The sequence below is a fragment of the Myotis myotis genome, unplaced genomic scaffold, assembly GCF_014108235.1.
Source record: "Myotis myotis isolate mMyoMyo1 unplaced genomic scaffold, mMyoMyo1.p scaffold_m19_p_14, whole genome shotgun sequence".
Taxonomy (NCBI): Eukaryota; Metazoa; Chordata; class Mammalia; order Chiroptera; family Vespertilionidae; genus Myotis; species Myotis myotis.
This window is the reverse complement of record NW_023416318.1, coordinates 35,189,349-35,212,609: the sequence shown is the minus strand read 5'-3', so window position 1 is coordinate 35,212,609 and position 23,261 is coordinate 35,189,349. Positions and strand designations below refer to the sequence as shown.

The 23,261-nt window shown below is 43.0% G+C and overlaps 1 protein-coding gene across 7 annotated transcripts in view; it reads right to left on the bottom strand.

The window, feature by feature from the left end:
- Positions 1–23,261, bottom strand: part of SLC8A1 (solute carrier family 8 member A1) — a 351,818-nt gene that overhangs the window by 28,553 nt on the left and 300,004 nt on the right. For all 7 annotated transcript variants that reach the window (XM_036334760.1, XM_036334759.1, XM_036334755.1 and 4 more), the window contains one exon: positions 7,083–7,358. In XM_036334760.1, coding sequence (XP_036190653.1) covers positions 7,083–7,358 — 276 coding nt within the window. The remainder of the gene's footprint in view (positions 1–7,082; positions 7,359–23,261) is intronic.

Here is a 23,261-nt window from a genome sequence, read left to right as displayed (position 1 = left end):
TACAATGGAACTACATGATGAATTTAAACTTTTTTCTCTACTCATAAAACTTTCCCCATTCATCCTCATTTTCTCATGGTTTTTATTACTGTTGACATTTTAAGAGTTAAACTCAGTGCAAATAATGAAAATTATTTCCTGCATTTTGTAGCAACTGTCAGTTACAAAATGCTCTGAGATCCACATTACTAATCTTATCATTGGGTCTATTTAAATTGCCACATATTATTATGCCTATTTTACAGGCAAGAAAAGCAAGACTCAGAGTCAATAGATGGATTCCAGCCACACAATGAATAACAGAAGTTCGCTTCCCTGAATTCAGTTCTAACACTCTTGTCACCAGACCCCCTTGGCACATATTCATGACCCCTGTACTACGAGAGCGAAGTAAACAGCAGGTATAACCAGTTGTATATAAAATTCTTCCTATGATATTTACAAGTCTGGAAATGATGTAATTTTAAAGTGGCATGCATTTCCTCTAAAAGTTTTATTTCTAAAAAGTTTCTATTTACAAAACAGGAAAAAAACAAAACAAACCTAAAATGGTCTATTTCTTTTCCACTTAAAAATCTCTAGCGTGAAATAATTCCTACTTGACAGAATCCAAAAGATATTCATAACACTTCAAGCCAGAAGAAAATCTGACGATGCCAGAGGTGAAGGGACAGCCTCATATGCCCAGTTTTTAAACTGCTCTGGCTCCAGGAGTGAACATCTGTAAAGGGAAGATAAAGGGAGCAATAGGCAAGCTCCATCAAGATGTCTGGAGAAAGACCAGGGCAGGACTTAGGGAGGTAAAAATATCCCCAACTCATCAGCACCTAAGAGTTTCCTGAGTAATTTAAAAAGAATTCTCACTTTTCCGAATCCAAGAGGAGCAAGAAATGAAAGTACAATCCATATTTGGAACCTAGTATAGAAGCTAGAATGTCTTGACTCGATATGCCCAGGTTTTACCCAAGTAAATAACTGTAAGCTAAAAGAATGTGCCATTCCAGGTGGTCTTGCGCATAAAAAAAAAGCTGGGTTCCCAATGTTCCTTTTTAGATTTTTTTTCCCTCTTGAATTTTGAAACTGTTATTCCACAGAAGCCATGTGATGTAACATAGCTAGGAACACAGGCCAGGCCACTGCAAAATGCCTGTTTAGCACTCCACAGAGTATGCCCAACGTTTCAAAGTGCCAAGCTGAGTTCTGAGTCTTGGAAGCAGGGATTATTGCAGAGGAAAAAATAAAGGCAAAAAAATAATATCTCGTTCCTCATCAAAGTTCCCACCACAGCTAAAATTATGCAAGAGGAAAAATGTTTCTATTCTGAGCTTCTTGGTGTTCTTAGGTTACCTTTGCCCCTTCTTACTATAATCCCTACTCAGACATATTCTATTCCTCAAAAATAAGATTATCTACTGTTCATCTCACTGTCATAATTTTTTTAGTTGTCTCTAGCAGGTATTAGGAAGAAAGCAATCTGACTGAACCAATTCATACTAATGTGTAAATGACTTATTGTACATTCATCTGTATACACCACACACACACACATACACACAACTGCATTACTTATATGTGTTAGGCATTATTCTAGCAGCCAGGGATATGGCAGAGAGAAAAAAAGGACAAGTTTTCTGCTCCCATGAAGTTTACATTTCAGTGAGGAGAGTTAGACCAGCGGTTCTCAACATGTGGGTCGCTACCCCTTTGGGGGTCGAATGACCCTTTCACAGGGGTCGCCTAAGACCATCAGAAAACACATATATAATTACATATTGTTTCTGTGATTAATCACTATGCTTTAATTATGTTCAATTTGTAACCATGAAATTGGGGGTCACCACAACATGAGGAACTGTATTAAAGGGTCACGGCGTTAGGAAGGTTGAGAACCACTGAGTTAGACAATAATATTTATGTGAATAAATAAATAAACAGCGAAAGGAAGAAATTCAGAACATAAGGCTATATAATACAGAAGAGCTGGCTGACCCGTTCACGTTGCACGGCTCGGAAAGGTCTCTTTAAAGAAGTGCCATTTAAGATGAGATGTAATGGAGACAAAGAGCCCATCTTGTCTAAATGAAGGAAAGGGCACTTTAGAAAGCTAGCTCAACCCTGAGAAAGGAGCGAACCTGGCGTGTGGAGGACAGTAAAGGACCAGCGGGGCTGAAGAACAGTGGGGAGAACACATGGAAAGATGGTAGAGCTGAGCCACATAGGTCTTCATAAGCCGGGACGATGCTTTTAAGGTTTATCCTAAGTGAAATAGGAAGCCCTTGAAATGTGGCCTGATTTATATCTTAAAACAATCTATAGCAGCCCAGCCCATGTAGTTCAGTGGTAGAGTGTTGACCTATGAACCAAGAGGTCATGGTTCGATTCCCAGTCGGGGCACATGCCTGGGTTGCGGGCTCGGCCCCAGGTAGGGGGTGTGCAGGAGGCAGCCCATCAATGATTCTCATATGGATGTTTTTATCTCTCTCTCTTCCTCTCTGAGATAAAAATATATTTAAGAAACAACAACAATCTATAGCAGAAGCATGAAGACAGACAGAAGGCTAGGGCACAGGCCTGAGAGAGAACTACTGTCTAGACCAGAGGGTAGTGGTAGAAAGGGAGCTAGGTGGGTTTGATCAAGATACACTTTAGAAGAAAGATCTGCAAGTATTATAAATGGACTGACTGTGGGGATGAGGAAAAGAAACCAAAGACACCTGGTTGGATGATGGTACCATCTTCCTGAGAAAGGCAAGATCTGGGAAAACATGGGTTGGTTGAAGGATGCATGGTTTGGTTGAAAACATGGTTTGGTTTTAGAAAAACATGGTTTGGTTGAAGGGTTGAAGAAAACATGGTTTGGAGCTTAGGCAGTGGAAATCAACAGTTCTATTTTGGACATGGTAATTTTGAGCTGCAAATTACACATCTGGCATTGATACAGGGAAGGCAGTTGGTATATGAATCTAGACTCCGGAAATTCAAGGCTGGAGATACACATTTGGTAATTGTTGGCATACTGATGGCATTCAAGGCTTGGAGTCTGATGTGATGGCCCAGGTCAGGGAGCATGAACTGAGAAGAGAAGAGGGCTGGAGACCAGGCTTTGGCTCACCCCAACTGCAATCTACATTTCATGTTACAGAAATAAACTTTAATCGCATGGCCGCCACACTTTCAAGAGTTTATGAAGACAAGAGATGCACGGAGGTGGAAAGAGACTTCAGGACTCTTCTCCAGGCAGGCAGCTTTGTAAAAGGTGATTCAGGAAAAGCAGGTCCTTCCTCTACTAACCTGTGTGGGTCTTGGAGCTCTCTATGCACACCTAAGGTTGAGGGGAGTGAGGACCCTCAGGAATGTTTCTCTGCCAGGGGGTTTTAAAGAGCATTTGTTCCCCGTTGGTATGAGGAGGAAGCTCTGTCTCACCTACAAAGTCATAAGCTCTTTTTCCCATGGATTTTCAGCAATTTGGTAAAAAAAATACTTCAAATGGTATTTAATCCTGCTTTCAGGCAGGGAATGTTTCCAATGCCCTTCAGGCCATCACAGGCTAAGAACCTAAGAGTCTCACCTAGAAAGCTGCAGTGGTGAATCACCTTGCCAGGAGCTCTTCTCCTTTAGGAAAAGGGTCAAGACATCAGCCTAATGGATGCATGGAACACACTGACAGATCTCAGGGGGGAAGGGAGAGAGAGGAAGATAGGAAGAGATCAAGCAAAGGATATATATGCATATATGCATAGCTCATGGACACGGACAATAATGTGATGAGGGCCTGGGGAGGGGCGGGGGCTGTGTGGAGGGAGGCAAAGGGGGATGTGGAACAGCTGTAATAGAGTCAACAATAGAAAGAAAAACACAGTTTGGCTTAATATATTTGAATTCTAATGCTATCTTAAAATAATAAATATGTACTGAAGAAAAAAAAAAAAGACAGCCTAGAGAAAAAGCTGGGCCCCAGGACCAATGCCAGTTAATGGGAGACCATGAGCAAAGAGGAAGAATGTTCCTCATCCTTCTTCTGCCTGTAGCAACTGGGCTTTGTCATCGGGGAACAACAGCATTCTTTTTTTTTTTTTTTAAATTCAGGAGATAAAATAAAGCACTGCTCGGAATCATCAGTGAGGAAAAGTCAGAAATATTATGTTCATTCAGCATCTTGTTCAATTTGCACAGCTGTTTTTTGAAAATAAAAGTCTGTTTCTATAGATATGATTATTTGCGATTGCCTATGAATATATTGTTTGGGGAGCATGCTGCACAGTTAATATTGCAACAAATTACAGAAATTCTCCCAATAGCAGAGCAAATAAATCCGTATCCCGATGGGAAGAGGTTACGGCAGTGTAGGGAAAGCGTTTTGGCAACCAATTATCCTGTTGTAGTCTCCCCAACAGGCTTTCTTACCTCTTGATGCCTCTCCCCGGGAACTGAGCTGGTTTTAAGTGGCAGAACAAATGATCCTCCAAACACTGAGGTTTACTGTAATCCACATTTTGTGTTACAGAAAAATATTTTTTAGTTGTATGATGGCACACTATTCAAAAGCATTCATACAAAAGATGCAGGGAGCCATTTTGAAAGACTGGTGTTAGAAAAAGGAGCCAGTTTTGAGATATTGAGATGAGGAGTTGGGAACTTAAAAAAAAAATTTTTTTGGAACAAGGATTTGATGTAGGAAAGGCATTTTTAAAATCCTTTTGAAAGCAAGAGGTGCATTTGCTAGGACCAACTGCTGACTTTGAATAACTTGATGGGAGACATAATTTTGCCTTTTTTACCCTAATTTGAACATATTTTCCTCAAGGGTTAAAGCCACAGCCAACAACAGTATGTGCTAATCTGAGCACCATTTGATAGAGCGAATTAAGCCTTAGGCAAAGTAGACCTCAAGCATTTAGTTCTTTTAGTTGTATATATGTTCTATAAGCAAAGCAACTTAAAATATGAGTATTTTACAATTTTCCTCCTACTTGGTAAGTTTCTGGTCATTTCTGGAAAAAATTCAAAATAAAGACCAAACGTGGAACTGCCAGAACAGAGCTGAGGTTGAGAGGCAGCCCTGCTCGGAGGATGAGCAGTCAACTGGAAGACTTTGCATAGCCCTGCTCACTAGAGCAGTAGTAAGAGTACATTCTAAATCCCCTGGCTCCCCATCAACTCAGTTGGACACCAAAACCATGCCAGAAGTCTCAGCAAACATGCCAGGCCTATGATTAGGACCCCCAAATTGTCCATCAGTTGGGTAGCACATATGCTATGGCTGCCCAGATACATACTTGTCAGATCTTCCTAAGCTATGCAACATAACTCATCACAAAAGCTACTATTTTATTAAATTCCTTCCATGTCCCAGAAGCTTCACCAGATGCACAATTTATAGGCATTTTTTCCAGTCCTTACCACATGTCAAAGTATGATTATCCCCCTTTTACAAATAAAGTGAGGCTCAGAGAAGTTAAGTAACTGATACTCAGTCGCTGAGATGATGTGTATCTGAGTGGAAAACAACTAGAGCAGTGGTTCTCAACCTTGGCTGCACATTAGAATCACCTGGGAATCTTTTTAAAAACCTGATTTCTGGGCCTCATCCTCCGGAAATTCTGTTTCTTTGTTATGGGTTGAGGCCACAACATTAGTAACAAAGAAACAGAATTTCCGGAGGATGAGGCCCAGAAATCAGGATTTTTAAAAAGATTCCCAGGTGATTCTACTGTGCAGCCAAGGTTGAGAACCACTGAACTAGAGGATTCCAGCAGATGGATATACATGATTCAAACTGTACTTGTTTTCAGACTCAAAACCAAAAGCCAAGGTTACTAATGATGGCATGCAGAAATCACAGCGTTGACAAAAGGCTATGGTAACTATGGAACATTGAATGGTACCATCCCCAGGGCTGTATTTCCCCTTAAGTCCTGCCTTTCCCCCAGGTCAAGTACTGTAACACCTGTCCTTGGCCTGCTACATCAGTGGTTCTCAACCTTGGCTGCACATTAGAATCACCTGGGAATCTTTTTAAAATCCTGATTTCTGGGCCCCATCCTCCGGAAATTCTGTTTCTTTGTTATGGGGTGGGGCCACAACATTGGTAACAAAGAAACAGAATTTCCGGAGGATCAGGTCCAGAAATCAGGATTTTAAAAAAATTCCCAGGTGATTCTAATGTGCAGCCAAAGTTGAGAACCACTGTGCTACATGGTAGAGAATGCGGGCTGCTCAAAGTTAATACCGTACATCTGTCAAGGTGTCAACTCGTGCTGGGGAAGAGGCCCAGACTTCAGTTACAATAAGCTCTGATGTGCACCAGAATCACCTGTGAGCTCAAAACACACATTTCTGGACCCTAGGTCTTCTGATTTCATAGGTTAGTGGTGGGTTTCAGACATTCGCATTTTTTTTTAAAGAAGCTCCCAGGTAATTTTGATGCCCACAAAAGTTTTAAAATTACTGCTGTTAATGTCATGTCTGGGAGGATGATGTCGTACTCAGAAGTCTGCCCAACCATAATGAGTGACAGTTGTGGGCTGGAAGAAAAATTCAGCTTATAGGAATGCATGAAGGGACACCCATGAAATGTGCACTTTGTGCAGTTACTTTTTCCCTGTCCCCATCAATGTCTGCCTCTTTGTATTTACTCCCATTAATACTTGGGTCAAGAGAACATTAAATCAGGTCTTCAGTCAGTATTTATCTTAGTTACCCAATGAATACAGAGTTTCATGGAAATCATCCAAACTTTGCTAATTATATAAAAGACGGAAATTTTGTTCTTGAACATGATTCTGTAATTTTGTTTTGTTTTGTCCTTTTGAAAGGGCTAATTGTATTGGGAAGCTCATCTACCCATCTATCCATCAAATCAACTTGCCCTCACCATGCAGGCCATGCAGGCCCTCTGGGAATGCTTTCCTTTCATCATCATGATACTGATCAGCTTTCTAACCTTGAAAAATGCCATGACAATGTCCTTCCAGTGACATTACTTATGCTTTTGTGCTCCTGTCTTTCAGAGGCCTGGTTTGTTATCACAGACCTTGCAATTGTTAGGCAGGATAAGGTCATAAGGCAAATGTATTCCCTACCTGGTACTGAGGTTCCGAGTGCCACGAACACGACCGCAGTCACCGAATCTTTCAGGCCAATGGTGCAGCCGAAGTGGGAAGCCAGGTCGCCAATGAAAGCTGTCAGTACGCCAATCATGATGATGGAGACAATGAAACATGCCCAGCCATTCCAGTATTCTGTAGGGGGCACGAAGGCAAAGAGGACCTTCCAGAACACAGTCAGAAAGTGCATCACATAATCGAAGCAGGAGGGCAGCTTCTCCTCCCCACATTCGTCATCGTCATCATCTTCCCCTAGAGAGAAAGGAAGGGAGCACATTTCATCACTCCCTCTGCTATCAGGGTCTCCCCCTCTCCAACCCCTCCTTCCTGGGCCTGTCACCCTCCTCTTGGAATGACCTGGAGGCCCTTAGAGGTGGCTGAAGCTTTGAGTTTTCTAAGAGTCAATCATAACGAAACAATTATTGTATCATACTCAAGGTCATGCTCAATGTCATGGATTAATGGCAAAAAACTTAATCCCCTCCATACAGGCAATCAACACACCCTTTCTATTCTCCTGTCACCTCCAGTGAGATTTGTCACTTCAGAGAAATGACAAAGATTTCGTCCAAAAGGCCGGAGAGCCCTGTGCCAGACTCAGAAGGAAGCCAGTTCTGAAGAAAGGGAACTGACAGAATTCTTCTACCAGGATTCTTTTCTTGGAACACATTGCTGTCTTCCAACGTCAGCTCTGGACATTCATGGGTCTATAATCCTCAGAGGACAACGTTCACCCGGGCCCTCCACCGTGGCTCTGGGCCTGCATCTCCCTCCAGCTTTATCTCCCACAACTAGTTCAAACTCAAACTGCATCCTAGCCAAATGGAATTACTTGCATTCTTTTTCAAACCATATGTACTGTCTCCTTTTGTCCTTCAGAACTAAATGTACTTGGCATGTCCCAATCCCCCCTCCTGATCCTTCCCCACCTGTCCTTTGAAACTCTCTTCCTTTATGAAACCTTCCCTGAACCCCCTGGCCGCCAGCCAGTGCTGGAAACTCCTCCTCAGCTGCCACTTGTAACACTAGATCAGTGGGTCTCAAAGTGGACCCTCACCAGCAGTGGCATTACCAGGGCACATGTTAGAAATGCACATTTCTGGCCCCATTGAATCAGAAACTGGGGCATGGGGGATGGAAGGCGGTCAGCAGTCCGTATGAACCAGGCCTTGAGGTGGCTGTCATGCAGGAGTCCAATGAGACCCAGTCTCTAGATCAGGGGTCCTCAAACTTTTTAAACAGGGGCCAGTTCACTGTCCCTCAGACCATTGGAGGGCCGGACTATAGTTTAAAAAAAAACTATGAACAAATTCCTATGCACACTGCACATACCTTATTTTGAAGTAAAAAAACAAAATGGGAACAAATACCATATTTGTATTTGCATGTGGCCCGCGGGCCGTAGTTTGAGGACCCCTGCTCTAGATTATACCTGTTCACTTTGCCTCTCTTCCCCAGGTAACGCTGAGCCCTTCAAGGGCAGGAATGTGCTCATTTTTGTGTTCCTAATGTTTGGCCTCGTTTCCACCATGTGGAATAAGCTGGCTAAAAGCTTGTTAAGTGAATGAATACATGCATTAATTTCTCCTGACTTTATATAACTACTTAATTACATAATATATACACATACCATCATTTTGCCAATTAGATTATACTATCAATACGGAAAGAAATGCATACTGTTTAAATGCAGAAAGAATGGCTTACCACTTAAAGGAACCAGAAAATCAATGTAACAGTGTTTGAAATTGGAGACTTCGTTTATGGTGTGACATAACCCCTGTTCACATATTTTTAAATCGGGCTATTGAAGGTCAGCTCTTTCTAAAGTGGGGGCAAACACATATGCATGTGTTTCGCAGCCATTTTAGAACTTCTCCTTGAGGCCTTTGCTCACCACCCCAAGCCCCCAACCTCGTCTCCAGGGTCTACCACCCCTCATTCACCTGGTGCAGCTGGCGGCAGGGGAGGCTGTCGACCTCCCAGAGGACTGCTGGATCTGAGACTGCCCACACAGAGCACATGTGAATGCTCCCTGGAGGGGGAGGGGGGACTCTCCTCGGGGAGGCCCCCTCTGGCGCAGGTCATGTTGGAAACACCCTCTCACTAACAAAACGTGGAAAGGGGAACGGCTGGGTTTGTCATCTGTCCTTTTACAGGGAGGGAGGAGAGGCGGAGGCTAGCTCTTCCAGGAGGTCATGGTCAGAACCAGCATGCAAACAAACTTGGAGGATCTGTCTCATCCTGAGGCTCTGGAAGGTCTCGCGTAAACTGTTGGGAGGAAGCCGCCAGCAGGTGAATGGCATCACCCTGGGAGACTAACCGGGGAGGGGTCTTAAGTCAGGTCACCTGAGTGACTTACTGGAGGGAACAAGCATTGTTGACTGTGTTCAAGGAACTCAACAAGGAGCCAGGAGACGCAGGTGGCTCTCATACTTGGTAACCTAGGGAAGCAGACTAAACCTGAGCCATGGGGATCCCTGTAAATATACTTCTGAGAAAATGAGACTTAAGAACAACCAATCACAGACAACCACCTCGGCTTTCCCCAAAAAGGCAACTGCTTAAGCTACAGCCAATCAAATTACGTCCTCTATTCTGACAAAGTCTCTCTCCTAGCTCCTGTGGGCGGAGCACTCCTAACCACTTCTGGTTTGATTCTGCCCAATTCGAATCCATGCTCACTCAAGTGAACTTGGAACATTTTAATGTGCTTCAGCGTATCTTCTAACAACCATTTCCTCCGGCACTCATGCTGTACGGTCATTACATATTTCTAAGATCACCCTTGCCTAAAAGCAGGAGATGCTTTTAAATAAAAGTATGGCCCTAACCGGTTTGGCTCAGTGGATAGAGCATCGGCCTGGGGACTGAGGGGTCCCGGGTTCGATTCCGGTCAAGGGCATGTACCTGGGTTGCAGGCACATCTCCAGTGGGGGGCGTGTAGGAGGCAGCTGAATCGATGTTTCTCTCTCATCGATGTTTCTAACTCTCTATCCCTCTCCCTCTCCCTTCCTCTCTGTAAAAAGTCAATAAAATATATATTTTTTAAAAAGTATGTATTATGGGTTGAATTGTTTCCACCAAATTCATTGCCCTATATCCTAGCACCTCGGAATGTGAGTATATTGGAGACAGGGCCTTTGAAGAGATATGTAAGCTAAAACGAGGCTAATTCAAGTTGACTAGTATCTGCATAGGAAGAGGAAGTTGGGACTCACAGCCAGACAGCAGGGATGTGGGCACACACAGGAAAGACCACATGAGGACACAGCGAGCAGGCGGCCCTTCCCTCTCCCAACTCAAGGAGAGCAGCCTCAGGAGAAACCAAACCTGCCAACACTTTGATCTTGGACTTCTATCCTTCAGAACCGTGAAAAAATGAATTGCTATTGTTTAAGCTCCCTAGTCTGTGGGTCTGTGGTATTTTGTCAGGGCACCCTCCCAGAAGCCTCCTAGCCGTAACGCTAATGTGTAGGAACAGCCATTCCGTGTTTCTATAACCCACTCCTTTCTTGTGTCTTTCACCCATTTCTTCTTTTTTTTTTTTTTCCCTTCTTTCACTTTTCTTCCCATTTTCCTTTTACCCTAAATGTTAGCTCCAGATAGAACTGTGAGAGCTGCAATTGTCAGGGTGAATTGGAGGGAACGAGGAAGAACCATGTTAATTCTTTCTCTACCTCCTTCTTCCCCAGTTGCCTATTCCAAAGTGGAGGCGGGGGTGGGGGGAAGGGGGCTGCTGCATGTACCACAGGAAAGTTCTGCAAAAGCACTAGACTTTCAAGTTATATTTATTTTGTACCTGATACTTTTAAATTTCCATATTTGTGGACATTTAATAATTTCATAGGCTATATGATCAAAACAGTTTAGAAAACATTGAATTTTAATCAATCATCTATAGAAATAGATTATTCTGCCCCTAACTCTACAAAATTACTTAATTTTGAGTGTCTAAGTCCATATTGTGAAGATGAACAAGGAAACAAATCATGAAGCTTCTCAGAAGAAATGACACATAAATCGAGAGTAGAGATTATATTTGTCTTCAAGATGAACATAATGACACCTTTCCTATGAGGGGTGTGCCGGAAAAAATTACATCACCTCTGTAAAGTATTTGAGGATATTTCAAGATTTAGTTATTATGGTAGTTATTATTTTCCTATAATTAAGGATTGTGACTGTATTTCCATGTCATTAAGTAATTTCTCAGTTCATATGCTGGGTTATCAGGGGTTAAATTCTAGGCTTTTAAAAACAAAATGTACCTTGCCCTCTGGAATCAACTTCATGATCTATATGTGTATAATGAAGAGAGAGAGAGAGAGAGAGAGAGAGAGAGAGAGAGAAAGGGAGAGAGAGAGAGAGAGAGAGAAAGGGAGAGAGAGAGTTAGAGAGAGAGAGAGAGAGAGAGAGAGAGAGAGAGAGAGAGAGAGAGATTGAGATTTCCTCCTGTGGGCTTCTAGCATGACAGGGAATCTTAAATATTTTAGTGCTTATGTCTGGAATGGGAGGTGCATCTGTTTTACTGCATTTGAAAGTAGAAGTGGCTTTTCCTTCTTTTTCCCTAGGATCTCATTGCTCTTTACAGATTTTAATCTCCAATTCAGATGTCATTTAAATATTAAAAATGACCACTGCCTGCACGGGTGATGCACAATTACCCTGTCTTGGAGAAGGATAAAGAAACGTGTTCATCCATCACCATCTGGACTATACTTAAAAGTGTGTTCCTTGCAAAGATGAGTGGAGCATTAAAAAAAAAAAAGCCAAGCTGGGAGCATCTTTTATGTGACAGCAAAGTTGATGGTAATCTGCCGGTTCTGCAGGCCGGCCAGCCCAGGGCACTGGAGGCTGCGTCACTCTTTCCAGTCCCCCTCTGCATTAGCAGAGACAGCAGGCTGGTGGGTTTCCTTTTATAGGATCCCAAGCAAAGGATCCTCTTATCTCAGAATCCTTCTTTTCAGCTTTATGGATTCTACTAATGGAAAGATAACAAAAAAAGCTGTATTTGATTAATCGGCTCCATAGCCTTTTACATGGTTTCCTTGAAACATGTTGGACATCCTAAAAATATAACTACAAAAATAGCCGAATCGTTAAAACCACAAGTAGTGGAGAGAGGATCACTTCCGCTATTGATAGAAGAGTGCTTGCACTGGCCCTGCTCTGGAGCACGAACACAGACTATCATCAGCACAAGTGATCATGGAAGGCAACCCCTGGTCTTGGCACCTGCAGGTGACATTACATCTAAAGTAAACCAGAGATTAGTGTACATCCCGCTGGAGATGCTCAGGGTTTGGCCTCAGGGAGAGCTTTGAGAAATAGAGAAAGACACTGCTGGAGTGTCGTAGACACTTGGGCCAGAAAACTTATTAATTTCTAGTTCTGATAGCTTGTTTTGGGGAAGACTCTTGACCTTCCAGAGCTTCAGGTCCTTATCTGTCAAATGGATTTCCTAGCTCCCACATCACAGAGCCTTCTGTCATGAGGGCTAGAAGAGGAAACGTCCAAGTCCTTTGTAAAGCTGCAAACCTCTTTGCAGACAGATGTGCCATATTCCCTCACTGTTATTGTCAGAAGGAAGGCAGTGATCAGTTGGACCTGAGTTTCCTGATTTCACAGACCTATATTCTGCTTGAATGAAACATTATTGCTACAGCTTCTACAGCTTCTCCAAGCCGCTTGATTTTAAGAAAAGAAAAGAAGAAAGAAACAGAGGGAGAAAACATGATGGGGTGTCTAACTAAGTGACAGGCCCTTAGCTAAACGTTCCTCCACGCCTGAGCTTGGTTAATTCTTACAGTGACCTTGAGAGTGGGCATTATTAATCCCATCGTGCATGTGAAGAACAGGAATGAAATTCAGAGAATTTAAGTAGCTTTCTGAAAATAATGACACAGTTGGCGGGTGGCTGAGTTGGGATTTGATCTCACAGCCTGGGAACTACTGGCTGCATATGATGTCTTGTTGAAGCCAGTTGAGGGGTATAGCATCTGTCAAATATTGATTCAAAGTTTGAATCTGCAATCTCTTCTGATGCCTAAATGCTCTATTAAAACAATGTTGCTTTTTCCCCCAAGGAATGTGAACACACTGCTTAGTAATGTTTGTGTTCTAAATTACTTTCTAAATACAATTTCTTTTCTAGATGTGATATCTTTTCAGCAGAGTCAGTCACATGTTCTTTCTCAAGCTCTTGGGAACCAACTAAACCAGGAAATAAGACCATAAATAAAGGCAGGGAATCGTGGTTGGGATCATTTTGGAATTTGGAATTTGGAATTTACATGTGACAAGTTCTTATTTTCATTTCTAGTTGTCAAAGGTCAACGGCCTAGTTCGGAATCAAACATCCTGGCTTGCTTCTAGCTCTCCACTCTTGATTCTGCAAAATTGCCTATATTATCACAAATCTGCACTAGAAAGTAGTTTGGGGAACATACGCTGTTGTTCATTTGAGGAAATGTCTGACCTTCGATTCCTTACAGGTATTCATTTCTTTCTATAATTATTAGTCCATTTTTGCTCTACAAAGAGAATCCTCCATGATGGAACAGTGAGAATGATCAGAACACTTTCCAGAAGTGTGGAAGGATGGATATAAGGATGACATCTGTGGTCAACCACACGGTCACCCATGTGATCTTACGAGCCCAACAAGTGTTACTTAGCAGCCTTGTGAAATATACAAACCATTAGCTGTGAAGCTGGATCACTACAGTGGTTTTCTTCATCCCATACACATTGTTTTGGGCATAATTTCTTTCTAAAATTTTGTTCCTTTTTTACCAAGTGGGGTTGATTTCAATTTTGTATCTTTTTAATTTCTGAGCACCGACGTTGTTGTCTTTAAACAGATTAACAGGTTAACTTGATGGAATGGGCTTTCTCCTCCATACCTATCACTTTCTTTTGCAACCTGATACACAGTCATTACAAATCAAATTCTACTCTTCTGTTGCACATTTCCATTTCTCTTCACTTTCAGAGGTTCTGACAAAATCATAAAATATTTAAGATAAAAGAGACCATAGTAATCAGCTCATTTATCCCTTCTCACTTTTAAGAGAAAAAAAAAAGAGAACTGTGATTTAATTGTGATGACTTTTTATTCTCTGGTATCAGGATGTGTGTGTATTTGATATACGAGGGCTTGAGTTAAGCCCAGTGGCTTTTAGTGTCTTGCTCACTCAGTGATTTAAAACGTCTTTCTTCTCCTTTTCCCTTTTACATGCTTATATGTAATTTCTAGTGAGAAAAAATTTATCCATCTCTTCTAACCCTTAATGATTTCTATATGCCACTAAATTTAATAACCTAAGATACATTCCTAAACAACAATTTACCTCTTGTTCTGGAGTTAGGAGAAATGCTATAAACATTTCCATATAACCTAGTGGTCAGGAAGCATTTACTTATATATTCTCTAATGAAAAGTAGATATCTGGAATTTTTTGACCAATATATTACAAGATAATTCCTATCAAGAGAGACCTCAAAACACAATTTACTCAACTTTATAGATCTATGGGTTACCAAAGCACAGAGGGAAAAGGTAGGTATTTGATTCTGTCCACTGAAACATGGGTATTAGAAAATAACTGAACTTAAAGCACTGGGAGGGGTTCAGAGCTTACCAAGGTCAACTCCCTATTTAACGTGAATTTCTTTTAAATTTCCGCCAAATGGTCAGAGTCTCAGCTAATAGGGCATTTATGATCTCCCAACCCAAGTCGGAGCAGTTCAAACTGTCAACTTGGGCTGTTAGGTTCCACTAATTTGTCCAGGACCCATCCCTTATACTATATGGAATAAATCCAATCTGGCTCCACATGACATTCCTTCAGGCGCTTGTAGCTGGTCACTTTCACATCACTCTTAGTCCTCACCCCAGGATGCTGTGTCAGGCTGGTCATGCTCCTCTGAGCGCTGTCAGTCACAACTTTCCTTTTCAGAACATGGTGCCTGGAGCTGAATGCAACTCCAAGAGGCACTTAACGGGTTTGCTCTGGGGCAGGCCTTTTCCCTTTCTCTTTCTGGACACGTTAAGTTTTAGAAATACATGCACTGGGTTTTTGGAGGTCACATTGCATATTGTCATCCATAGAGCCTACTTACACATACTAATGAACAAAAACCCACTGTTTCAATGCCTTTTCTAGGTCACGTCTTCAATTTCCCACACTGGTGTAATACATTTTGGGGACATACCCGTACAATCGTTCATCTATTCAAATGATTACTTACTATCTTTCAGTCCAAGTTAAACCTTGTCATTAGAAAACATGTACCTTGACTTCATAGCAGCTCTTTCTAAAAACGCTCCTTCTCGAATCCTTCACAATGTATTTAGATTGTGAAAAATGTCTCTTGGTGTGGCTGGGGGGTCATTGGAGAGGATGTGAGCCCTGCTGTTGGGTTCTAGTCCTACTGTCCTCATCCCAGGCAGCCAAAGGCCTGAGGGCAAGGCTGGTGGCTTGCTGAGAGGTCCCTCTGCACTAGCCAGTGTGGAATCAAATTAGTGTGGAGATCCCATGCCTGGAATCTACTGTGCTAGGGCACCCACACTGAGGAGACTGAGTTCAAGATTGCTGTAGACTTGTAACTTGGACTGCTGGCCCGTTCTTAGGGGACACTGGCATAGGTCCTATTAATCATTTCCACCCTCTACTTTCAAGCTAGAGATAGCGGTGGGTCATCTGTCCCCGAGTATCAGTGCTAGTTACTGCTCGTAGCTGGAGGGTGGGGCACAGGTGATGTGTGACAGTACTTGAAACGATGTGAGAATGCAACGCACTCTCTGTGAATAACCTCCAACCCTGTCTGGACAAATGACCTCCTGGGTGAAAATTTCCACAAACAACAAAATGCTTGCCAGCTCAGGCCATTATGGACCTTGTTAGGATGGTTAATACAGCCCAAGAAATATCTAAGGTGACAGAAATATTTCTCAGCAAGTGCAGCCACTGACAAAATGAAAAGCAGATCCACTAAGGGGTTCCAGCTCTCTGCAAGTTCGACTACTGGCAAAATGAGTCAGTTTAAAGCTAAAAATCGACTGCTCAGCCTATCTCTCTTTCAGAATTCCTCTACGTGCTCTGAGTGTTCCTAAAAGAGCATAGGTTGACATAAAAAGTCTTGTGAGTTTTTGCCGCAAGTTTTGTCTTTTGTGAAATGACTCCACATCATTCTGAGAATCTTGAAAGTCAGTGTCCTCTTGCCCTTTACGGATTGTAGGATTTGCAGCAATTTAGGTTTCTGCAATAGAGAAGCCTATTCCCTACAGACTTGAGCACCTAAAAAATGAACCCTCAACAAGTAGAACTGATACTCAGCTTGCCTAGATGCCCCTGCTCTTTTAGATGGTTTAGGTACAGTGGGTAGTATGTGGGCACACTGGGTTCTAAGATCGGCCTGAGGGTTCTGACAACACTTTGTAAATATCAGCAGTTGAGTGAATTAGCCTCCTGGAGTGTGGGAAGTTGAGTCATGGATGAACTGTTTGGGCAGCAATAGCCCTTCAGTTTTCAGCAAACTGCTCCACGCTAAACCCTAGGAAAATGTTGACATTTATATAAAGGGTTGGGCTGATGTGTATCAGCGGCTGCCCCACAGGCAAGGAGTCTGAAGACCATCTGGATTTTAAGATGCTGCTGTGATTAATCTGTGAATTTGGGCTTACTTAGTGAGTGCTTTTCTTCATGCGCCTGGGAAAACACATACATCCCGCTTAATCTTCCCAGCAACCTGTGAAGAGTAGGTATTGTTTTCTCCATTTCAAAGATGAAGAAATGGAGGCTCGGAGAGTTTAAATAATGCTTATGAGATCTAAGACTCTTTCTACTACTTCACTGCCATGACTTGACCCATGGATTCCTGAGAGAAACATCACTGTGGTTTGTCCAGACAAATACATTCTGATAACATCTAAGTCCATTTGGCTGTTTTGTGAACAGTGTAATAGGGAAATAACTACCTCTTAAAAAACCCTCTGTATATGGCAACATATATAAATTATTGAATTTTTTTGGGGGGGAAAACATTCCCCCGAATGGCTGGTTCTATGTCCTTTCTTCTTCCTAACGAGTCTGGTTTCCCTTTCATCTTTGGGAAAAATTCTCCCGTAGTGGTTTATATTGGTCCTATTGTGAAGTGGGTGGCAGGTACCTATCTCTCTGTGTAGCAAATGGGAAGGACTCTAGACCTTCAGCAACGACAATTCCCCTCCTTGGTGACTGGTTTTCTGGTCTCAGGAACCCTTGAAGGGACTTTGTTCTAACGATGGGTTTGTGAGTTGATTTGCTGGCAAAGTGGTGACCATAGCTGAGAATCTGAGGTTCTGACCATGGCCTCGGTTTGCACAGTACAAAGCGACTGCAGTGCCTCGGGGCACCCCTCACCTGCTTTCCCTTTCTCTCCTCTCTGTTGTGATTTTCAAAGAGATCCCCGTGATCAGGGTCCTCCGCAGGTAACAGAGGCTTTGATGACTGACATGCTCCTGGGCACCTCACGGATGCGCCTCGTGCTTCCATTTCTTGTCCTGGAAAATCGAGGCTAGCCATCCTGAACTTTCTCTTTTGTGCTGTTAATAAGTAATTGAGATTTTTAAGAGAAGTGATGATCTTATATGTAGTAATATCTGCTTGTTGTGGGAGGATTAGCTCATTAGTAAAATTCAGATGGAATATCTCCATGCCCTCACTGCTCATGAATACCTTTTTTTTTTTTTAAGAGAGTAGGCTGGGTAAGTGGGTGTTGACAATCAAGTTTGTCTGTCTGCCAGTGGCTCTTTAGTCTTTCACCAATAATAACCTGAATCAGGCTGCTGTGGTGCTTTTCTTCAATGTGAACCATCTTAAAGAGATCTCTTTCTCTCTCATTACCGCTAAGTCTGCGGCCTATCTTCTTTATTTGGTTAAGGCACAGTGCAAATGCTATTAAGTTTATAGGTCTCAACTCTAAAAAACATTGCAGGTCACTAATTTGAACCATAAGCCTAGACTGAGCCCCCAACCTGGACCCATATCCGTAGTAAATTTTCCAAAGGAATAAAGTGGTTGAAAGAGGGACTTTATTTGTACCATCCATTTGTTCCGTGAATATTTATTAATCATTTCTGTGTCAGGCTTTGGAAATGCAGAAAAATAGGCCTAAAGGAACTTCTCAGGGACAAGAGATAGTAGTCAAATAAAACAAACGGCCTGGCTGGTGTGGCTCCGTGGTTGAGCATCAACCTATGAACCAGGAGGTCATGGTTCGGTTCCTGGTCAAGGCACATGCCCAGGTTGTAGGCTCGATCCCCACTGTGGGCGTGCAGGAGGCAGCTGATCAGTGATTCTCTCTCCTCATTGATGTTTCTATCTCTCTCTCCCTCTCCCTTCCTCTCTGAATAAATAGTAAACACAGCTTGTTACTGATCAAGCCCCTGTATTTAAAAAAATAAATAAAATGAACGAACAAACACAATGACTTCAGATATCAGTATGGGCCCTGAGGACAGTGAAGTCAGGTGATAAAATAAAGCGTGGCTGGGAGGATGCGGAACTCCTCTGAGGAGGTGATCTGTGAGCTGAGAACTTAGGGATGAGAAAATCCAGATGTGGAGGGAAAGTCTTCCGTGCAGCGGAACCAGCCTGTGCAAGGCCCTGGGGCAAGAGCAAAGGGCCAAGGATGGAATTAAGCCTGTGGCTTAAGGCATTATACTCTCGGAGACACACTAGTGACAAGATGGAAAGAGGACTGGCCTGGGAATCAGAGCCCTGGGCCGGGGTGTGAATCCTACCTTCCATTTTCCCATCTCACAAATGGGCTCACGAACACCTCCTGCACAGGGCTGCTGTGAGGCTGGTGTGAACACCAAACAACTGTGCATCAGTGGCAGGGCCGCTCCATTCAGTGCCTTTACGTTTTTGGCCCAGGAAAATTTTGGGTCTTCGCTTTGCCTAATCCTGAAGCATCACATCACCAAGAAGCCCCGGGGTCCTTAGGTAACATCAAGGGAATAAGGGCTAAGGTACTGGCTCCACAAATGCAAACTCCAAGACAAAAAGGAGAGCAATGCGGTGCTCCAGCAAGAACCTGAGATTCTAAAACAGCCTCTCCGTGACCTAGGATGACGCTCTTTCCCTCTTTGGTCTCAGATCCTTGTTGACCACAGCCAGGAGAGTTGGAAGAGCTGATCTGTACGCTCCTTTTCAGCCCTGTGCTGGGATTCTGGTCTACGATGCTCTCACAGGTCTCAAGACCAGCCGGATATGACCAGACACAGGCAAAGTAAAAGAGAGGCAAGGGGGTGGGGAGTGTGTGTCAAAGCTGTGATTGCAGGAACCAGAATGATGAGGTCTTTATCGCGGGAGCAGGCTGTGAACAGCAAGAATTAATGCTGCAAGTCACTGTTATGAGTCGTTTCCCTGCCTTTGGGGTGTTGTGTGCGTGTGTGTATGCATACGCGCATGGGTACACATTGGCTAAGTTTTTCCCTCTTTCCGCCTCTTAGGATTATGCTGAAATGTTTCCTCCTCTAAAAACCGTGTACAAAGGCTCACACTTGGGGGTGAAAACCCCCCAGGCCTGGTGCATTGATTAATAAGCAACAACTAAAACTGTGCTCACAACGAAAAACTGCATCGCAGCAGCCTTGCCCACAAAAGAGCTGCTGGATCCAGTGATGGCGTATTGTTTGCAGAGCTGAGCTGCCGCCTCTCCAGACAAAAGCCGCATTAGAGACGTGACTTCGGGCTTAAATGAGAGTGCTGAATCACTCTGGAGCCTTCCAACACAGTGTTCTCCTCCAGATTGTGCAATAAGCAATTTCAGAGAAAAACAGCCCAACAAGCCAATATTCTTTTCAGCAATACCAATGAAAGCATACCCAGGGGCCAGAAAATAATTGCTCCTTTCTTCTGCCCTCTGTGCTCCCACCCCTGGGTAGCTGGCCTGCCTCATTCTGGAGCTGAGAGATGAAGCTACCTGATTCTATATGGGATCCTGCTATCAGTGACATTTTAAAGTTGATAGGCATCCCAGATTTGCGTTGCCTCACTACCAATATGGGCCTAGTATATATATATATTTTTTCATTTAATGCTTTATTTGCCATCCATGTTAAAGCATTATTACAAAAAAAGTGACGATTTTAGCCATATGTTGAAAAAAGGGATGAGAAGTAAGTTGGAGGAGAGCAGTGTTCCTCACATCTCCTGTTTAGAGTTTAAAATAACGGCTACTCTTATTAGTTCAAGCACCTAGTGATTAGAAGCATGAAAACCTACCGGCATAACTCATCGTACCAAAGGGACAAAGCAGGAGCTCAGAGGACAGGGTGGGCATCGAGTCAATTCTGCTTCGGAAGGCCTGACGTATCTTTTAGCGGCAGATATAAATGCAATCCTGAGGTCACAAAAACAATTTGGAAGTCCCTCTGGGTTCCTCGTGATGGGCTTAAACTTGGGCTTTTTAGGAAATGCAGTGGCTGTGCCTGTCTACTTTCCATGATTGGCATTCCCCTTGGTCCTTCTGCATCTCTGTGCAATGCCTGCACACTCATTTCCAGACCCTTCACTTCCCCACGTGCAGCTGAGAGTGAAAGGCTCATCAACTTTGTCCCTTTTATCTGCATCAATTCACGCAAAACTGGCCACTTAAGACCCGAATGAAAGTTGTAGGAGTGACACCGAGGGTTGTGCTAAAAGTGTACTTGCTGTTGGACTCAGGTGGGTTTTCGTATTCAGCTGGCCGTTTGCTAGTTGTGTGACACTAATTAGCCACCGCATTGGGCTTCAGGGTTCTCAATTGTAAACTTAGGAGAAAAATACTGACCTCATGGTATAGCTGTGCAGAACAGAAACGAGGTATGTAAAGTACTGGCTATAAATGGTAACATTATTTAAGCATAAAGTGAGCCCCATCTTCATAATGATACAGGCTTTTGAAAGACTTTCTTTAAGGCAGTTATAACTACTATTTTTTATGGAGCCACATCACTTTTTCACAAACCTGTCAACTTAAGATTTTCAGATAAGGAAAATTAATAATTATTATAGTCACTCAGGAAACAGCAAAATGAAAACGCCAATCTCCAACACCCTCTCCCCCCACCTTTTATTTTGACTGTCCTATAGTCACACTGAGGTTCTTAAACCTGACCCAGCAGGATTATTCTTATAATTGCTTAAATGGGATTTTCCTATGACCCAGGGTTGACATGTTAAGTGATGAGGGTGTCTCCTCAGTAATGAGGATCAGTAACAGAGGGAATGCTAGGAAGATACCTGCTTAGACCAGCTTGCATGGCAATCCCTTGGAACTCATGTGAGATGCCATTTTTGTTATGTCTTATTTAGGATTATGGAATGGATCAGTCTTCAGGCTGACAGCACTTTCCAGTGAATTATTTATCTGGGGGAACCCTAGGGCTGACAGCTTTTGCTATTAAGTAATTCAGTTTAATTGAGAGCACTTATTACTCCACAGAGCGTGCATGGATGAAAGGCTGGTGACAGAACTAGTTCCCATCTTTGTTTGGAGGGCTTGGGAGACCATGCCCTTCACTCTTATTTGGCTGAAGTCACATGTTTGATTGTAACTACTGTGAGGCACAGTGAGTGAGGACAGGTAACTGCACCTACCAGCCTGGCCTCGTGTTGAATGTCTGCCTTTTTACTGTAGAGGGTCCCACGGGCATTCAAGCTCCAGTCACAGGGCAGGAAGAAAAGAGACCCTTTCAAAGTCATCATCTCAGTTTCTTGGAGGCTACACTTTAAAAAAATGTTTTTTCAATTACAGTTTACATTGAATATTATTTTGTACTAGAGGCCCGGTGCACAAAATTTGTGCACTCGGCGGGGAGTGGGGGGGTTCCCTCAGCCCAGCCTGAGCCCTCTCGCAGTCTGGGAGCCCTCAGAGGATGTCTGACTGATGGCTTAGGCCTGCTCCCTATGGGCCTATGCTGTCAGTCGGACATCCTTAGCGCTGCCACAGAGGCGGGAGAGGCTCACACCACTGCCGCTGCTCTCGCTAGCCATGAGCCTGGCTTCTGGCTGAGCGGCGCTCCCGCTGTGGGAGTGCACTGACCACCAGGGGGCAGCGCCTGCGTTGAGCATCTTCCCCCTGGTGGTCAGTGTGCGTCATTGCGACCAGTCGTTCCACCGTTTGGTCGATTTGCATATTAGCCTTTTATTATATAGGGTTATTGACTATATTTCCTAGGTTGTATTTGGAGCCTATATTTGAAGACTTTGTTCTCATCCCTTTTCTACTAGGAGAATGGATATGGCTATATACTGTTATTGTGCTGAATATTTAATTTAAGCAAGCCAGGTAGGTGTTTGCCAAATTAAGTACTTTCCCATTGCCAAAGCTGTGTGGTCCATGAAGCTCAATGCCATCAGGGATGTTGCAGAACTATAACAGCCATGGAAAGAGCCCCCACTTTCCAATGTTGGACAATGTCTTAGCACTTGCCTAGTCCAAACCTCTCCTTCCACGGATGATAAAACCAAAATTCAGAAAGGTTTAATACTTTGGCAAGGTTATACAGTTAGTAAGAACCAAGACTACAAAAAGCATCTTCTCTTTTTTTTTTTTTTTTGCCACTTTTGAATGTTCCTTCATTGTGACAATGCCCATAAATACTAGGCAGACATGTACAATCTTTGTCAAAAGTAAAAGAATTTCAGAAAAACTCTTAGTGCTATAGACTTAAAGTTATCAGTTAACAGAGGGCAGTGTGCTGGCTTTCTGGAAGAACATCACAAATTACTAGGCAGGAGAAGCCTATGGATGTGCCTAAGCCAGTGATGGCGAACCTTTTGAGCTCGGCGTGTCAGCATTTTGAAAAACCCTAACTTAACTCTGGTGCCGTGTCACATACAGAAATTTTTTGGTATTTGCCACCATAGTAAAACAAAGACATATTTTTGATATTTATTTTATATATTTAAATGCCATTTAACAAAGAAAAATCAACCAAAAAAATGAGTTCGCGTGTCACCTCTAACATGCATGTCATAAGTTTGCCATCACTGGCCTAAGCAAGCAAACTCCTCCCTCGTGCTGAACGGAACTCACTGGCATTCTCCCTAAGGCAGCGATTTTAATCTGTGCACTGCAAGAATTGTTAAAACATGTAATACCTGACTACTTAGT